Source organism: Heterodontus francisci, chromosome 2 (genome assembly GCF_036365525.1).
Source record: "Heterodontus francisci isolate sHetFra1 chromosome 2, sHetFra1.hap1, whole genome shotgun sequence".
Lineage (NCBI taxonomy): Eukaryota > Metazoa > Chordata > Chondrichthyes > Heterodontiformes > Heterodontidae > Heterodontus > Heterodontus francisci.
In genome coordinates this window covers 78,807,601-78,827,920 of record NC_090372.1, presented here as the reverse complement: position 1 = coordinate 78,827,920, position 20,320 = coordinate 78,807,601, and the positions used below count along the sequence as shown (strand labels likewise).

Sequence of the window (20,320 nt, the reverse complement as noted above, 5' to 3'; positions counted from 1 at the left end):
AACGTTTCAGGTCAGTGACCTTTCATCAGAGCTCCTGACCTGACCTCAGTGATGCTGCCAGATCTGCTGAGTATTTCCAGCATTTCTTGTCCAAATTAATTAATTTCTGAATTTTTTTTATTTGTTTCATGAGATGTGGACGTCGCTAGCAAGGCATGCATTTGTTGCCCATCCCTAATTGCCCTGGAGAAGGTGGTAGTGTGCTGCCTTCTTGAACTGCTGAATCCATCTGATGCTGATACACCCACAATGCTGTTAGGGAGGGAGTTCCAACATTTTGATCCACCGACAGTGAAGGAATGAGAATATATTATTTCCAGGTCAGGATGGTGAGTGGCTTGTTGGGGGATGGTGACGTGCCCACTTGTCTGCTGCCTTTGTCCTTCTAGGTGGACGAGGTCGCGGGTTTGGAAGGTGCTGTTGAAGGAGGTGCGGTGAGTTGCTGCAGTGCATCTTGTATATGGTACACGCAGCTGCCACTGTGTGTCGGTGGTGGAGGGAGTGAATGTTAGGTTGTGGACGCTAAATGCTGCCTTGATGTCAAGGGCAGTCACTCTTACCTCACCTCTTGAGTTCAGCTCTTTTGTCCATGTTTGGACCAAGGCTGTAATGAGGTCAGAAGCTGTGGTCTTGGCGGAATTCAAAATGAGCGTCAGTGAACAGGTTACTTCTGAGTAAGTGCCACTTGATAGCACTGTCGACAACACCTTCCATCACTTTACTGATGATCGGGTGTAGAATGATGGGGCGGTAATTGGCCAGATTGGATTTGCCCTACTTTTTGTGGACAGGACATACCTAGGCAATTTTCCACATTGTTGGGTATATGCCAGTGTTGTAGCTATACTGGAACATCTTGGCTAGGGGCATGGCTAGTTCTTCAGCACAAGTCTTCAGTACTACTGTCGGGATGTTGTCAGGGCCCATAGCCTTTGCTGTATCCAGTGCCTTCAGCTGTTTCTTGATATCACATGGAGTGAATCGAATTGGCTGAAGTGTGGCATCTGTGATGCTGGGGACCTCAGGAGGCCGCCGAGATAGATCATCCACTCAGCACTTCCAGCTGAAGATGGTTGTAAATGTTTCTGCCTTGTCTTTTGCACTGATGTGCTGGGCTTGTCCATCGTTGAGGATGGTACATATGTGCAGTCTCCTCCACTATTGTTGTTTAATTGTCCACCATCATGTGACCAGACGTGACAGGACTGCAGAACTTTGATCTGATCCGTTGGTTGTGGGATCACTTAGCTCTGTCTATTGCATGCTACTTTGGCAAGTAGATCTGTGTTGTAGCTTCACCAGGTTTTTTAAGGTATGCCTGGTGCTGTTCCTGGCATGCTATCCTGCACTCTTCATTAAACCAGGCTTGATGGTAATGGTAGAGTGAGGGATATGCCAGGTCATGAGGTTACAGTGCCTCATGAATGCCCAGATTTGAGCTGCCAGATCGGTTCTGAATCTATTCCATTTAGCTCGGTGGTAGTGCCACACAACACGATGGAGGGTATCCTCAACGTGACAACGAGACTTCGTTTTCACAAGAGTTACGTGGTGGTCACTCCTACCAATACTGTCATGGATAGATGCATCTGCAACAGGTAGATTGGTGAGGACGAGGTCTAGTAGGTTTTTTCCTCTTATTAGTTCCCTCATCACCTGCCACAGGCCCAGTCTGGTAGATATATCCTTCAGGACTTGGCCAGCTCTGTCAGTAGTGGTGCTACTGAGCTACTTTTGGGGATGAACATTGAAGTCCCCCACTCAGAGGATATTCTGTGCCCTTGCCACTCTCAGTGCTTCTTCCAAGTGATGTTCAACATGGAGGAGTACTGATTCATCAGCTGAGGGAGGGCGGTAGGTTGTAATCAGCAGGAGGTTTCCTTGCCCATATTTGACCTGATGCCATGAGACGTCATGGGGTCCTGAATCAATGTTGAGGACTCCCAGGGCAACTCCCTCCCGACTATATACCACTGTGCCACCACCTCTGGTGAGTCTGTCCTGAGGGTGGGACAGGACATACCCAGAAATGGTGATGGTGGTGTCTGGGACATTGAGATGTAAGGTATGTTTCCATGAGTATGACTATGTCAGGCTGTTGCTTGGCTAGTCTGTGAATCAGTTCTCCTAATTTTGGCAAAAGCCCCCAGATATTCATAAGGAGGATTTTGCAGGGTCGACAGGGATGGTTTGCCGTTGTCACTTCTGGTGCCTAGGTTGATGCCACGTGTTCCGTCCGGTTTTACTCCTTTTCAAATTTTGTGTAGTGGTTTCGCCCAAATGAATAGCTTGCAAGGCCCTTTCAGAGGGCCGTTAAGAGTCAACCACATTGTTGTAGGTCTGGAGTCACAGGTAGGCCAGACAAGTTAAGGACGGTAGATTTCCTTTTGTGAAGAACATTCGTGAATCAGATGGGTTTTTACGACAATTGAAGGTAGTTTCATGGTCACCATTACTGAGACCAGCTTTCAATACCAGATTTTTATTAATTAATTGAATTTATTAATTGAATTTAAATTCCCCAGTTGCCGTAATGGGATTTTAAGCCATATCTCCAGAGTATTAGCCTGCATCTCTAGATTCCTAGTCCAGTGACATTACCACTATGCCACCATCTCCCCATATTCAGACAATATTAGCAATAAAGACGGCTAGCTGACTCACTTTGAATATGTGAACTGATTCAGTGAGTTACATCTCCTTTATCACAAAAACAAAAGGACACCTTTAAAGATATAGCAAATCAAAAGCAGATTTATCTATCAAAATATCAAATACAGAACTCCCCAAACTGTTAACACACCATACAACAACACAACCTATGGAATGTTCGTTTACTTTATCCAACCTTTGGATAAACCATTAAACTGAGACATCATCTGCCTATTCAGGTGAACATAAACGATCCAATGGAACTATTGAAAAGCAGGGGTTTCAACCTGTTGTCTTGGCCAACATTTATCCCAATACAGCAGCATCAAATGAATTCCATATATCTGATTGCTACTTGCAGGACCTTGCCACAGAAGACTGGTTGTCATGTCTGCTTACATTACAGCTACTGAGCAGACTTCAAAATGTAGTTCATTGTCTGTAAAATATTTTGGGATGTTCCAGGAATATGAAAGGCGCTATATAAATTGAAGTTCCTTCTTGTTTATTGTCCTTTTCCTCTCTCCTTCGCACTCAATTTACTATGTACAGAGCAACAGAAAAGACAATCCCATAAAACAGATGTTTAGCTCAGACTTACTTAGTGCTTTTTGGATGTCCTTTTCTCCATTGTTCACTTCTTCCAGAAATCCTTTCAGAAATTTCAATCCTCTGTCACATAAGCATTAAAGAGAGAAAAATGGTGATTTTCACATTGATTACTAATTAGTTCTTGATATATTTCATAGAAACATTCACAGCAACAATGCAGATTTGCTTAGATATTTGAAAAAGATTGCTTTGGATTCTGTTGATAAAGGCAATACTAAACGTTGCCACTAGGTGGGATATATAACACACACACACACACACAGCAACCTACAAAAATGGAAATGCTAACAAACTGCTTCAAAAAAAGGTGGCACAGTCCCCCAAAGGTCCACAACATCAATGTACAAGTGCAAAATAACTCTAAACAAGGTTTATGAACAAGGCCATTGCTTTAAGGTATTTAGTAAGTTAAATTTCTTAAGGTGATTGGCAAAAGAATCAGAAGCGACATGAGGATTTTTTAAAAAATGGAATGAGTTGTGATCGACAGGGTGATGGAAGCAGATGCAATAATAACTTTCAAAAGTGAATTGGATAAATACTTAAAGGGAAATTTGAAGGCTATTGAGAAAGAATAGGGCAGTGGGACTAAGCAGATGGCTCTTTCAAACAGCCAGCACAGGCACGATAGGCCGAATGGCCTCCTTCTGTGCCAAACCATTTTGTGATTTTGTTCAATCCATCAGATTGCAAAATTCTTTTCGTACCTGGGATCGCATTCCATGATTACATTTTTTGTGAAAAACAAACCCCAGGTCCTCATGTATAACATAGGAAAAGGAGCTACTGCGGGAGTGTAGTGAATTTGAACTGGTCATAAGAATATAAGAACTTAAGAAATAGGAGCAGGAGTAGGCCATTCAGCCCTTCGAGTCCGCTCCACCATTCAAAGAGATCATGGCTGATCTTCCATTTCAACACCATTTTCCTGCACTATCCCCGTATCCCTTGATGTTTTTAATATGTAGAAATCTATCGATCTCAGTCTTAAACCATTCTCAACGACTGAGCCGCCACAGTACTCTGGAGTAGAGAATTCCAAAGATTCACCATCCTCTGAGTGAAGAAATTCCTCCTCATCTCAGTCCTAAATAGTCTGCCCCTTAATCTGAGACTGTGTCCCCTGGTTCTCGACACCCCAGCCCAGGGGAAACATCCTTCCTGCATCAACCCCGTTGATCTCTGTTAAGAATTTTGTATGTTTGAATGAGATCACCTCGCATTCTTCTAAATTCCAGAGAATAAAGGCCCAATGTATTTAATCTTTCCTCATAGGACAATCCCTCCATCCCAGAAATTAGTTTGGTAAACTTTCATTGCACTCCCTCTATGGCAAGTATATCTTTCCTGAGGTAAGGAGATCAAAACAGCACACAATACTCCAGATATGGTCTCACCAAGGCTCTATACAATTGCAGTAAGACATCTTTACTCCTATACTCAAATCCTCTTGTAATGAAGGTGAACATACCATTTGCCTTCTTAATTGCTTGCTGAACCTGCATGTTAGCTTTCAGTGACTCACGAACAGGGTGTTACGACCAGGTGAGGAAGGGGTCTAGGGCTCCCCTCTCAGCCTTTTCCTGGTTTGGCCGTAACAGCGTTTAACTTTTAAAACAGTGTTTATACCTTCCTCTCAGTGAGTCTTTGCTCCCTGTTCTCTAATTGTAATTGCAAAAAAATCAACCAGACAGGTTTTCTCAGATTTAAACAAGAAAAGTATAAGTTTATTAACCTTAAAACTTTAATTCAGTAAAACTACTAAGAATATATGACACGACCACTCGAGCATGCATACACGATAAACACACACGCTAATAGGTACAGAGGAGGAGAAAGAATTAAAGGGGAAAGGTTTGAAGTAATAGATAGAGTTCAGTTACTGGTTTTGGGTTGGATGTAAAGTCTTTGATTGAAGTTAAGTCTTGCAGTTCTTGTTGGGGCCCAGTGCACACTTTCAAACTTGTTTCGCTGGTCTTATGCCTTGAGGCTTAAGTTACTTCTGTGGGTCCTTGGAACTTTGCATGAGAGAGAAAGAGGAAGTGCTCTCTTCCTGAAGTTCAATTGCAGTCTCTTCCAAAAACTGTTCTGTGAGCACAATTCAATTAACTTCAGGTTGGCCAGCAGGTTAGTCATGTGACTAGCTTTTTGCTTGAGACAGCCTCACCTGTGAGGTTTGTGGATTCCTCACAGCTTACCAGACTCTCTCAGTAGGGGGGGGGGCGTGGGGGTGGGATGGGAGGGGGTGGGTGGTGGAATGCTGGCTCTTAGACATTGTCATGAAGACCCCACCTGTCAAGAATGAGGCATATTAATTTCATCATATAAACATTAAATTTAAACTGTTGCTGGACTGAAGAAATGACTTATTTAAAAAGATGAGCAATGGCTGGAAAAATTTGCATTCTAAGAGACTGCTGCCTAGGAAAAGACAATGGAACTGCTCCCTGATCCAATTAACCCAAATGGATTTTGATCACCAGATATTGAATGTGGAACAAGCCAGCAATCCATCCACCAGCCCCACCCACCCCCCCACTGAGGGTGATTGCTAAGATGGAGAATCCACAAGAAATGCAGGAGAGTTTGTTGAAAAAACCATCACATGACCAATCTGCTGGCCAACTTGGAGGTTTGAATTGTGTTCACAGAATAGTTTCAAGACAGAGACTGCTTTGAAGACAAAAGAGAAGGAAGGTCTCTCTCCCTGGCTCCCTCTCACTCATGAAGTTCCAGATTCACTGATGCCTCTTAAACCTCAAGAGAGAAGACTCCTACATCGAAACAAGCTTGAAAGCATGCACTGGGCCCCAATGAAATGGCAAGATTTAACTTCAATCAAAGACTCTACATTGAATTCATAAGACAGTAAATGAACTCCAGCTATTGCTTCAAACTTGTCCGTCATTCGTTCCCGGTGTGGTTTCCATCACAAAGGACACCCAAGTCCCTTTGTAATTCAATACTTCCCAGTTTCTTGCCATTTAAGAAACACTCTGTATTTCTGTTTTTCCTACCAAAGTGGATAACCTCACATTTCTCCATATTGTATTCCATCGGCCAAATTGTTGGCCACTTGCTTAGTCTCTCCAAATCCCCTTGAACTGTCTTTGCATCCTCCTCACAACTCACACTTCCATCTAGTTTTGTGTCATCTGCAAACTTGGAAATATTACACTTAATCCCCACATTCAACTCATTGATATCGATTTTGAATAGTTGGGGCCCAAGCACTGAGCCTTGCGGTACCCCACTAGTCACAGACTACCAATCTGAAAATGGCCCATTTATTCCTACTCTCTGTTTTCTGTCCATTAACCAGTTCTCAATCCATGCCAGTATAGTCCCTCCAATCTTATGTGCTCCAATTTTGTTTACTAAGCTCTTGTGTGTGACCTTGTCAAAAGTTTTCTGAAAATCTAAATATACCCACACCCACCAGTACTCCCTTATCTTTCTGCTAGTTATATCCTCAAAAAACTCCAACAGGTTTGTTAAACATCATTACCCTTTCATAAATCCATGTTGACTCTGCTCAATCCTACCATTATTTTTGAAGTGTCCTGTTATCACATCCTTTATTATAGATTCTCGCATTTTCCCTACGACTGATGTTAGACGAACAAGTCTGTAGTTCCCTGTTTTCTCTCTCCCTCCTTTCTTAAATAGTGGGGTTACAATTGCCACCTTCCAATCTGCAGGAACCATTCCAGAGTCTACAGAATTTTGAAAGATGACTACCAATGCATCTACTATCTCTACAGCTACCTCTTTCAACACTCGGGGATGTAAATCATCAGGTCCAGGGTATTTATCTACTATAACCCCATTAATTTCTCTGGTACTTTTTTTTTACTAATATTAATATCTTGCAGTTCCTTGTTTACACTAGTCCCTTGATTCTCCATTATTTCTGGGAGGTTTTTTAGTATTTTCCTCCGTGAAGACAGACACAAAGTATTTATTTAATTTCTCTGCCATTTCCTTATTCCCCATTATAAATTCTCCTGACCCCACTTGTTATGGACCCACTTTGCTAATCTTTTTTTTTACATACCGAGAGAAGCTTTTACAGTCCATTTTTATGTTTCTTGCCAATTTAATCTTTTTCTTGGTCCTCCTTTGCAGAATTCATGGCATCAGCTGCAGCTGTACCCAATGTTGCATCAGTTTTGATTTGATTTAGATTTAGATTTAGAGATACAGCACTGAAACAGGCCCTTCGGCCCACCGAGTCTGTGCCAACCATTAACCACCCATTTATACTAATCCTACACTAATCCCATATTCCGACCACATCCTCACCTGTCCCTATATTCCCCTACCACCTACCTATACTAGGGGCAATTTATAATGGCCAATTTACCTATCAACCTGCAAGTCTTTTGGCTGTGGGAGGAAACCGGAGTACCCGGAGGAAACCCACGCAGACACAGGGAGAACTTGCAAACTCCACACAGGCAGTACCCAGAATTGAACCCGGGTCGCTGGAGCTGTGAGGCTGCGGTGCTAACCACTGCGCCACTGTGCCGCCCTGAATTGCAGTTATATTGTAGGGAGCAAACAGAAGTAAACAAAAGTGAAAATTTTGCAGAGATGTAAGCTCTAATAGTGTAAAATTGGGATCTGGCCAGCACAGCTTCACCAGAATGATACCAGGGTTTAAAGGGTTAAATTTTCAGGACAGATTGTGCAGATTAGGCTTGTATTCCTTTGAGTGTAGAATATTAAAGAGTGATCTAATTGAGGTGTTTAAGATGATTAGTGGGAGAGGCCAGAATAAGAAGGCATAACCTTAAAAGTAGAGCTAGAACATTCGGGGCAATCACGAAGCACTTCTACATACATGATGTCGTGGAAATCTGAAACTCTCTTCCCAAAAAGGTGTTCAGGCTGAGTCAATTGAAATTTCAAAACTGAGACTGATCGATGTTTGTTAGGCTAGGATATTAAAGGTTATGGAACCAAGTTAGGTAGATGGGGGTCAAGATCAGCCATGATCTACTTGAATGGCGCAACAGGCTTGAGGAGCTGAATGGCCTATTCCTGTTCCAATGTTCCTATGCCCCTCACACAAGAAAAGTTAGACATTTTTGACACCTTTTTAAATGCATTTGACATCATCAAAGTGTACTCTGACCCACTCGTTGAACCCAAATATTCTGTAATGGATATACTGTATATTAACTATCAAAATAATAGCAGTTGAGAGTCAAAAATCAGTCTGGCCCAAGAGAAATCGCCAACGAGCCACAGGTGTTGCTATGGCAACACTATTTTAGCGTCATGCACTAATTGTAGTAGAGAATGTTATACACACTATGCAGGGCAAATTTTATAGACCTGGTGCTCAGTAATTATAGCTCTCCTATTTTTGGAAGGATAATACAGGTGATTTCTTTGTGCTTCCTTCAGTTAAGAAATTCTTGCTGATTAGGTATACTTCAGTTGCAGAAAACAAATTCTTATACATCAGTTTTTTGTAGTGAGTTAAAAGAAAGCAACATACATAATGGCTTAGATGTTGTGTTGGAATTCACGTGTGCATATTGCAATCTCAACAGCTGACCGACTAAACATACTGCTAGCTGCTACCTTGGATTCAAAGCTTGTATTTTTTTCTGAGACAGTCCTTTACTGGAAAATGAAATCAAAGCTTCAGAGTTCTGGGGAAATCAGAACTGAATGGAACCAGGTAAAACAAACAGTCATATGATCAGAGCTGTGACCAGAAACATGCGACTGGAGCTCAGATTTCAGCTTGCAAGATTACAAACTGCAGTGTTGAAGCAAGCAGCATGCTGTTGTTTTAAAAAAAGACAAGTGATTGGAACCTGTTTTCTGGGAGTTGGCAAATACGAGTTGCTACAGCTATTACGATGCTTGAAAGAGTTAATAGTGGAACCACACCATCAAGACGGCTGTGAGCAGGGCCGAGGTCATTTGAGAGGCAACAAGACCGAAACATTGAAGGGAAGAGTTCAATGCTTGCTATCGAGAAGGCACCACATCTGTGTCTGCATCTTGGAAGATGGGATCTGGAGATCTATCTGAAAAGTTCAGAGATCTGAAGGACTTTGTGGCCGTAACTGGTATTATTGCTAAGTGGACTCTCCAGTAAAGTTGAGAGATCTATCTTCACTGCATCTGATAATTAACGTGTAATCTTTAAGCTATATATATATATATATATATATATATATATAATTATATCAATCATGATTTAACTATTAGTTTCTGTTTAATTTATGTTAGTTTTGGTTTGAGTGTTAAAGTAAAATTTATAATGGTGAAATCTTGTACGTTTTTTTTCCTAAATTGCGATCAGTCGGAAGATTAGATTCTTTTGGTTTGTGATCATAACAATGTTGTCAAACCACAAAAGAAAACTTCAATCAACATGGAGTCACAATATCATTTGAACATCACCACTCCCAATGGGTCTGTTAGCAACAACAGTGTGCAACAGACATACAGAGCAGAAGGTCTAGCTTCAAGGTCCAATCTTTGTTAACTATCTTATTCACGGTGGAAGGGAAGTCAACTCAGTGCCCACACTTATATGTATGGAAAATGGCAACTTGGACAAGGTACTGAAGATAACCCTACCTGTGGCACTGAACCCTGTACACCAGCAGAAGTTAATACCATCAGCAAAGATAAAAGCTGGTGTACGTTTCCACATTACTGCAACACAAGGGACAAGGGATGTGGCAAGATCGAGTCTTGCAATACACACTAGAGGACAAGATGTAGAACTGGATAGATATTGAACTCAATCTGATTTTTTTGTTGTTGTTAATCTATCTGTACTTCAGAACTGGAAAGTCTTTATGCATACCTTCACAAAATTTAAGGAATTCAAATATGGAAGATCGATAGAACAATTAAAGTTTGCAGATGGGCACCCCCTGATTAGAACCAAATCATACACATGATAAAACAAACAGGTGGTATTGCATGGGCTGCCTGTTCGATGCCATGCCTGATATTCAGTTCCAGTGAGGTCAATGCAACTGAAGATCAGGCGAGTTGTATACGATGCCACGCATATTGCATTACCACCCAAAACCAATTTCTACCCCATAGTAAGAATATCTAATGTAAGCTTTATACTCAATTAGAAATTGTTCAATGGGATCAGAGGTAGTAAGATTTTAACAAAGCAGTGACATTTATGGTGCTCCTTTGCCTCCAATATCTGGTCAAATTCATTATAACCACATGATAAATAAACTATCCAGGTTTCTTTGCAAATTTTAAAGGCACTTTCATTTCCTTGTCCAATGTTTTAAGGAAGAAGGAAAAAAACCTGTTCCTTAATAGTTAACTGGCAAATGCAGCTGAGTGCCACATTCAACCCATCATATTTAACCACTGAACCACTTAAATGTGATGGGTTGAATGTGGCACTGAGCTGCAGAGAAAGGCTAAGTCGTAACAAACTTCAATCCCCAATCCAAGTGTTTGCTGATTTCAAAGGGGGATGCCAGGATCCCACTCCCAATCATTGTTCAACCATTGCCAGGAAATCTGATCAGACATGGGGTGGGGCAGAAACTAGCGCAGATCTGATGCCACTTATGGTCAACTACTCATGGACCAAGCCCCACTTGGGTGAAATATCAGAGGGCAGCCCACTTTTATAGAATCCAAGCAGGAGCTAGTGTCTTTAAAAGAAAGAAAATTGAGCAGAAAAAAGTCAAGAGGTAAAGGAACTTCATCTATTAGAAACTTAGTCAACATCCTTATCAGCTTTAGAACAGTTACATCATGACCCCTTTTAATCTCACATTGCAGTTAGCTATGGGAGATTTGTAACCTGACACCACGCAGAGACCTCAATAGAAGACGTAGATGTAGGCATCGGCTTAGGCCCCCCGCCCCTCCAACCACCCCCAGCTTTCCAGGGCCTGTGGTATTGGAACGACCAGCTCTGGATGGTGATTTATTACAATCAGAAACCTGAAGGAAAATAATTAATGGAGTCCAGTTACTGATTTATATATGCACACCCCACTGTAGGAGATAAATCTATCAGGCAAGATGATAGACCATACTTCCATTAGCAGGCCTTAGCGGTTCAGTAGGCAACTTGATGTATTACTCGGCCACACATTTCAGAAAGTTCTGTTTCAAACTTTGTTCTAGGTGGAGTTAACTGATTGTAGCTCAGATATTAATGAGTAGCTGCAGCTTCCTCCAGTGGTGTGGAGAAGAAAAGAGTGAGATAACAGCCAAGGTTACTACTCTTTATTGTTGTTCAGTGGCCTTTGTTATAAAATGGGTGCCTGTGGATTTCCAATGTCTGGGCTCACTTGTGATGTCCCTCATAGTCAATTAGACTGGTACTCCCATCTGTGGGGGATGCATGACGAATGGTTGCTTGGATAAGCTCCAGGAAACATGCTAGCACCAAAGTGTAGAACCACGCTCCCAATATAAGCTAATGTCTTCAGGAGAGGACTGATTAGGAAACCTTTAGAAAGGAAATAAAACTACACATACATACCTCTTCAACCAAAGGAGTGCCTCAGTAGCAGAGTTTCTGACTGTAGCTTCATCGGTTTCCAATTCATACAGCACTATCTTCTGAAGGGTAGTGAACCTTATGGAATCAGTGATGTATTTCTGATTTATTTTCTGAAATTAGAATACCTTTTTGCAGCCATGATCAAACTTAAATGATTTTAAAAATCACATAAAACCTAAATATCCAATTTTATTACAAGACTAATAGTAAATTAGTAAAATCTAGAGGAATAGAATAATGAACCACTTACCTTAATGTTACCCACAAAATCTAATTTAACAGGAGCAAAGACTGTTGGACCAAGTTTATCTACGAGGGGAAAAGTGACAGTAGTTCAGTATAGAATATTGAAACTGATACATTGGGATTTGCTACGACAATTAGAGATAAAAAGGAAATACTGCAATTCATAGACTCTCACAGCAGCCCATCTAACCTTCCGATTTGAAAAGAATTAGGCAGATTCAGAGAGAAGTATTTCTTTCAAAATTAAAATAGATGGGCATTGAAAGTAATTCCAAGGACAGAATTTCCTGTTACCTCCTTTAAGAAAGTGATACATTTTGAAGTAGCAAAATCACAATCACTGCAGATTTAAAATTCTATCAGGGCGATCAAAAACGACAAGTGCGGCAACATGATTTTAATAACAATTTCAACATGGTTTGTGTTGATGATCTAAAGACAACAGGAGAGATTTTCTTGGGTTGATGTCCAGAAACACCTGGGTGCGGCGAGTATCGGAAAATCAGGCAGATCACAGTGCACGCTGTAAAGGAACTTGTCCGAATTCCCTCCTTGAATATAAGCAGAGGAAATTTGTACAAATTCTTTTACAGGTGCAGACCCATCTGTTTTCCACTTTTCACTATGCTTGGGCGATCTGGTATGCCTGGCTACAGACCCAGGAAAATTTCTGCTAAGGGATCAAAGTTAGGATTTGGCTTGCTTCCCTCACAGCAATCAAACTATCCTTCATCTTCAAGAAAGTGAAAAGCTGACTCACTGAATATCTCATCAACGGAATATATGCTCCGGTAGTTTGACAGATAGCTGTTATTCCCCAAGGTGGGTATATATATCAGGATGCAGTGCAGCTCATTAATGCAGGATGGTAATCAGATGAGAGTGTTTGTTCACTGCCTAGCTACACTATTAGGTCTCTCCAAAAATGAAATGTACTAGACAAGGGGGGAGCTGGCAGTTACTCCAACAGAAAGAGAAATATGATCCATTCCCTCAGGCATGTCTTTTGGAAGCTTGTGAGGTAATCAGTAGAGAGGGGAAAAAAAATTCCAACTTCCATATTAATTGGTCGAAAAATAAAAGACTGAGTTTTGGATTAGCACAATGTCCATTCATCTTTGGGGCTTGGATTAGAATTAAACTGAGATTGATAGGAAGAATGTCATCTCTCTGCCAGCAACCTGGGTCAGGGAGTTTTAGCAGTCTCAATCTAGTTCTCAGTGGGGGCATATCCTGAAATAAATCAGACACTCATGGCTACAAACTAGTGTACCCTGGTTTTTGGGCGTGGGGGTGGTGATTCCTGGCCTGCCCATGCCAGTTTTAAACGAGGTGGGCAGCACATAAAATTGGGGCACCCAACTCATTTCCATGATTGTAGCCTGGCCCCGAGCAGATTTCACTCCTTTATGCAGTGATGCCGGTGGCTTCTGCGCAGCACAAGGGGCCGAGTAATGTGTGAGCAAACCACGTGCTCCACGCAGCATTCACTTTTTAAAGGTGCAGTTCCTATAAAAGGGAAGCTGCATGAATGGACTAAAGGCTGCTGGATAATCACTTTGGAACAGTCAGGATCATGGGAGAGGTCACACCACACCAGTGAAAGGGTTCCCCGCTTCAGCATGGCCACCCTGGAGCCACTGGACAGATAGGTGGGAGGTCAGGAAAGAGATCACGTTTCTGCTGGAGGGCAGGAAGTCTTCCAGACAAACTCTCATTAGGGATTGGGAGCAGGCGGCAATGATGGTTAATGCTAAGAGTGTCTCCCCCAGAACAGGACAGCAGTGCAGAAAGAAGTTTAATTACTTCACTCATCTTAAGACGCACCACACCAGCCACCTCTCACACTGCTCAATGCACCACACCCCCATCACTCACCCAGAAGCACATCCTGACACTCAGGACTCACCCAGCAGCACACCCCAATACTCAGGACTCACCCCTAATATTCTTGTACTCCATCTCACCCACACACACCCTCCAATCGTGCCAGCCTCTACAGACCTCTGCAAACCTACAGCTATTCAGCTGTGGCAGGCACATCACCCAAGTACACTGATGCAAAACCAACAACATTCTGCCCTCTCTCTTCCAGGAGAAGGTGGCACACAACAGGCAGGAAAGCTAGAGGACTGACGGAGGACCAGCATGCTTGCATTCCCTCAATGTCCAATGAATCTGGGACCAATGCCAGAGAGCAAATGGCACCTGGTGCTGCCAAGACCATGGAGAATGATGGTAAGTTGCTGCCTTATGCAGCGTCCTTGCCCTGAAAGGTATCATGCAACAGAAACTGCAGATGTGACTGTGGTACTTTCCTCACCACAACCCCTCCCCTCTCTCCTATCCTCCCCTTACACTTTTATGCTTTCAGATAGTCAAGAACAGATGCCTGCTCAACCTCCAAAGAGCCAGGAGGAAGAGCAAGCCAAAGCACCAAGCATCTCACTGTGCATTGGTATCAGTGTTTTCCTGTAGTCTGCGCCAACGAGGTCTCCATCTGCAGCAGAACTCGTCTGCAAACTTGCTCTCTAGGGTTTTGCACACAAGCTGTCCTTTCCCCCTGGCCTGGCTACAGGTCACACATGTCCAATGATTCACTGTGTGTTGATCACAGCTCTGTACCAGCCTCTGAGGTTTGTGCATTGCCAGTATCTGAGATGGCAGTGAAGAGGAGGCACCGTTACTTGACCTTACATGTGAACCACCAGCTCAGATACTGGTGCTGTCCATACCTTAGAGGATAGTATAGACACACAGTGAATCATCGGTTGCAGCCAAGCCAGAGGGATAGGACAGCTTGTGTGCAAACTCCCCAGAGGACGAGATCGCTGATGGGTTTTACTGCAGGGTACTCAGGTGAGGACCTCATTGGTGCAGATTACAGGAAAACGCTGATGATGACGATGCATGAGATGCTTGGTGCATTGGGAGGCCTGACATATAGACTCCAGTCAATGGCAAGAAGCATGGAGGGGTCCGTTTCAACTTGGCTACAGGGATCATGTAGATCTACGAGACCATCCTTTCCACCATGGAAGTAGTGGGCAACTCCATGGCAGCGGTGCCCAACTGATCCATCATGGTGTGTCTGCTGACCGCTGTCTCAGCTTCCACTGCAGCATAGGCGTAGACCTCCCAATGTTTCAGTGGTGCAGTGAAAGGTCAGATGGAGGTCATGAGATCCATGGTTGCTGGCATGCAGGCTCAGACTGCTGCCATCACAGAGGGGATCTCAGTGCTCAACAGGGCTTGCAGCCTCTCGCAGCAGTCCAGCAATCTATGCTCCATCAGATTACTAGTAATACTAAGGCGCCACCCCTTGCAAGTAGCAGTGGCACCTTGGAGCACGAACCTTCTGTCCTCTCTCAAGATGACAGCATTTGTGCTCACACCACCAGTGCCCTTGCTACTTCCTCTCAGTCAATCATTCCAGACTGCTATCTCCAGGGTGGTGCAGTCAGAAGCTGGGCCCACAGGTCCAGAGCTGCTTGATGAGATCCTGCAAGGCCATCTACAGTCTCCCCCAGTGAAAGTCAGCAACCCTTCTCCAGTTGTGCTGCAGTCACTGGGGTAACACTGTGTAGGAGCACTAGGCCAGGCACTAAGGGGATGCATGAGGATCTTAAGTGCCTTTTTTTGATTTACTGATGTGGTGCTGTTTAAGGTTGTAAGTGAAGGTATTTGCTGTTTGTCTTTACTGGTTGATTGGTCAAGGGGACTCCGTGATGGGGAGTCTAATCCGGATGTACGGTTAGGGAACAGTGAGTTCTTGTTGGGTTGGGAAGTTCCTTTCAACTAAATCCTTGCAATACTGTCCCTTTAGCTGTGTCCAGGAGCATGTGGTGTATGTAGTTCTCGTTTCTCCGGTGGCCACCAGATCCCAGGAGATAATGATGGGCTATCAGATTTGCATGGTGTGGGAAGACGCAGGAAACCACCAAAAACATGGACACCCTCTCGGGTGTGTACTGTTGAGATCCCCGAGTGATCTAGACAGTGAAACCATTGCTTGCAGGCTCATGGCTTGCTCCATAGTTTTGTGGGTTGCTCCTTGACTCTCATTGAAGGCCCTTTGACCTTGTGTGGTGAGATGGCAGAAAGGGGTCAGCAAGCACATGTCACCAAAAGCCATCCTCTAGTGCATCTTGGAGGCCTGAACACAGTAGGTATTGCGGACCGGCATGCGGTAAAAGCATTATGGGTGTTGCCAGAATAGCAGGCATTCATTAAGAGTGAGTAGTTCCCGAGTTGTGGTATTGCTCCTCATTGACGTGGGGTGATCGCAGAGCCATGTGCATTCAATCAATAGAGCCCTGCACCATCAGGAAGCCCACTATCCTGGCAAATCCATGTGCCCTTTCATCCTGCTGTTCAATCCTCAGGGGAAGAGGAAGAAGTCCCCCTTCCTCACTTCCAGTGCCTCCGTGACCTCCCTGATGCATCTATGATTGGTGAACAGCAAAATGTCACTGATGTCATCTGCTTCTGCCTAGAAGGAGTTAAATATCCAGGGGTACCAGACTATTCGGAAGGACAGACAGGAAGGTAAGGGAGGTGGTGTAGCTCTGATATTCAAGGACGACATCAGGGCGGTGCTGAGAGATGATATAGGTTCTATGAAGAATGAGGTTGAATCCATTTGGGTGGAAATTAGAAACTCTAAGAAGAAAAAGTCATTGAGAGGCGTAATCTATAGGCCACCAAATAATAACATCACGTTGGGGCGGGCAATAAACAAAGAAATAACTAATGCCTGTAAAAATGGTACGGCAATTATCATGGGGGATTTTAATCTACATATAGATTGGTCGAACCAGCTCAGTCAGGGTAGTCTTGAGGAGGAGTTCGTTGAGTGTATCCGTGATAGTTTTCTTGAACAGTATGTAATGGAACCGACGAGGGAGCAAGCTATCCTAGATCTAGTCCTGTGTAATGAGACAGGAATAATTAATAACCTCATAGTTAGGGATCCTCTTGGAAGGAGTGATCACAGTATGGTTGAATTTAGAATACAGATGGAGAGTGTGAAGATAAAATTCAATACCAGGGTCCTGCGCTTGAACAAGGATAGAATGAAGGAGGACTTGGCTAGACTAGACTGGAAACAAAGATTTTATGGTGGGACAGTTGACGAGCAGTGGAGGACTTTCAAAGCAATTTTTCAAAGTGTTCAGCAGAAGTATATTCCAGTGAAAAGGAAGGACTGGAAGAAAAGGGGTAATCTGCCATGGGTGTCTAAGGAAATAAGGGAGGCTATCAAATTGAAAGAGAAGGCATACAAAGTGACCAAAAACAGCATGAAACTAGAAGATTGGGAAAACTTTAAAGGTCAACAGAGAGCCACAAAAAGGGCTATAAAGAAAAGTAAGATAGAACATGAGAAAAAACTAGCACAGAATATAAAGACAGATAGCAAAAGTTTCTATAAATATATGAAACGAAAAAGAGTGGCTAAAGTAAACGTTGGTCCTTTAGAGGATGAGAAGGGGAATTTAGTTATGGGATATGATGAAATGGCCGAGGCATTGAACAGGTATTTTGTATCGGTCTTCACAGTGGAGGACATTAATAACATGCCAGTAATTGACAAAGAGACGAACGTAGGTGAGGACCTGGAAACAATCATTATTACGGAAGAGGTAGTGTTGGGCAAGCTAATGGAGCTAAGGATTGATAAGTCTCCTGGCCCTGATGGAATGCATCCCAGGGTACTAAAAGAGATGGCGGGAGAGATAGCAGGTGCACTGGCGATAATTTTCCAAAATTCACTGGACTCTGGGGTAGTCCCAGCAGATTGGAAAACAGCAGATGTGATGCCACTGTTTAAAAAGGGAGGTCGACAAAGGATGGGGAATTATAGACCGGTTAGCTTAACCTCTGTAGTGGGGAAGATGCTTGAGTCTATTATCAAGGAAGAAATAGCAGGGCATCTTGATAGAAATTGTCCCGTTGGGCAGACGCAGCATGGGTTCATGAAGGGCAGGTCATGCTTGACAAATCTTTTGGAATTCTATGATGACATTACGAGCATGGTGGACAATGGGGACCCAGTGGATGTGGTGTACCGAGATTTCCAAAAAGCCTTCGACAAGGTGCCGCACAAGAGGCTGCTGTATAAAATAAGGATGCATGGCGTTAGGGGTAAAGTATTAGCATGGATAGAGGATTGGTTCTCTGACAGGAAGCAGAGAGTGGGGATAAATGAGTGCTATTCTGGTTGGCAATCAGTCACTAGTGGTGTGCCTCAGGGATCGGTGTTGGGTCCGCAATTATTTACAATTTATATAGATGATTTGGAGTTGGGGACCACGTGTAGGGTGTCAAAGTTTGCAGATGACACTAAGATGAGTGGCAGAGCAAAGTGTGCAGATGACTGTGAAACTTTGCAGAGGAACATAGATACATTGAGTGAGTGGGCAAAGGACTGGCAGATGGAATACAATGTTAATAAATGTGAAGTCATTCATTTCGGTAGGAGTAACAGTAAAAAGGATTATTACTTGAATGGTAAAAAGTTGCAGCATGCTGCTATGCAGAGGGACCTGGGTGTCCTTGTGCATGAATCGCAGAAGGTTGGTCTGCAGGTACTGCAAGTCATTAGGAAGGCAAATGGAATGTTGTCCTTCATTGCTAAAGGGATTGAGTTTAAAAGCAGAGATGTTATGTTGCAGCTGTATAAGGTACTGGTGAGGCTGCACCTGGAGTACTGTGTGCAGTTTTGGTCTCCTTACTTGAGAAAGGATGTACTGGCACAGGAGAGGGTGCAGAGGAGGTTCACTAGGTTGATTCCGGAGTTGAGGGGGTTGGCTTATGAGGAGAGACTGAGTAGATTGGGATTATATTCATTGGAATTCAGAAGAATGAGGGGGGATCTTATAGAAACATATAAAATCATGAAGGGAATAGATAAGATACAAGTGGAGAGTATGTTTCCACTGGCAGGTGAAGCTAGGACAAGAGGGCATAGCCTCAAGATTAGAGGGAGCAGATTTAGGACTGAATTAAGAAGGAACATCTTCACCCAGAGGGTTGTTAATCTATGGAATTCCTTGCCAGTGAAGTAGTTGACGCTTCTTCAGTAAACGTTTTTAAAGCTAAGGTAGATATCTTTTTGAATAATAAAGGAATTAAGGGATACGATGAGAACGCGGGTAAGTGGATCTGAGTCCACAAAAAGATCAGCCATGATCTTATTGAATGGCGGAGCAGGCTCGAGGGGCCGGACGGCCTACTCCTGCTCCTAGTTCTTATGATCTTATGATCTAATGATCTACTGGCATAGAATGTTAGGGTGATGGTGGCCTCACTGGGAGGACAGTCGTCACCCTACTCCAGGTTGGTGTGAAGGAGGTGGCACAACTCCATTATGACCTCCTTGGTGAAGCATAGCCTCCTCAAGCAATGATGCTGCAATAAGACCCTTTGTGGCTAGGGCCTTCTATGGAGAATGCTCCTTCTCCTCTCTGCCTCCTCCTCTCCTTGTCCTGGTCATGTTGCAGAGCAAGTGGTATACTGTAACAATTACCCCCATACCTGGGTAAGGCATTGGTGTTTCCTCCCTGATTGTGTCCATCAAAAAGATCTCCAAATTGCTCCAGAAACTGAACACAGTGCTTCCACAAACTTTGCCTTCGCAAAAGCAAGTCAAAAAACAACTTGTTGAGTGGATCTTTAAACAGCCCCAGAACAGAGCCCATCCTGCTTCATAATGCTTGTTGTTTCAGGAGTGATTAACAAAGATGCTGTCTGCACATGCATTGACCAAGTTTGGTATCCTGGCATTACATTAGTCCGTTCAGCTGACTGATGTCACAGTAGCATCCAGGACAGACACCAAGGTGCTGTATTTTACCACAGGCGGACAGGACTTCGCCACCGACATAAAAGTTGGTGGCGAGCCCCCTTCCGCCTAGCCCAGGGATCCGACCCATATTTTACAGGTCCCCAGGCTTTAAGTGTCCCGAGGCGGGACTTCCATCCGTTTGAGAGGAGGTCCGGCCTCAGTGAGCTGACCGCCAATCAGCGGGCCAGCGGCTCTTTGTCCCAGCAGCGCCACCAGGAGGGATGGCCACTGCTGGGACTGCAGTCCAGCCGACACCATGGAGCCAGGACCTCATTCAGTTCTGATGAAGGGTCACTGATATGAAACGTTAACTCTGCTTCTCACTCCACAGATGCTGCCAGACCTGCTGAGTATTTCCAGCATTTTTTGTTTTTATTTCAGATTTATGGCATCTGCAGTATTTTGCTTTTATTTTAGGAGAAGATTAGAGG

The 20,320-nt window shown here is 43.5% G+C and overlaps 1 protein-coding gene across 5 annotated transcripts in view; it reads right to left on the bottom strand.

The window, feature by feature from the left end:
* Window positions 1-20,320, bottom strand: part of plekha8 (pleckstrin homology domain containing, family A (phosphoinositide binding specific) member 8) — a 127,508-nt gene that overhangs the window by 18,511 nt on the left and 88,677 nt on the right. For all 5 annotated transcript variants that reach the window (XM_068059558.1, XM_068059566.1, XM_068059576.1 and 2 more), the window contains 3 exons: window positions 12,048-12,106; window positions 11,777-11,907; window positions 3,254-3,324 (listed from right to left, as the gene is read on the bottom strand). In XM_068059558.1, the coding sequence (XP_067915659.1) occupies window positions 3,254-3,324; window positions 11,777-11,907; window positions 12,048-12,106 (261 nt within the window). The remainder of the gene's footprint in view (window positions 1-3,253; window positions 3,325-11,776; window positions 11,908-12,047; window positions 12,107-20,320) is intronic.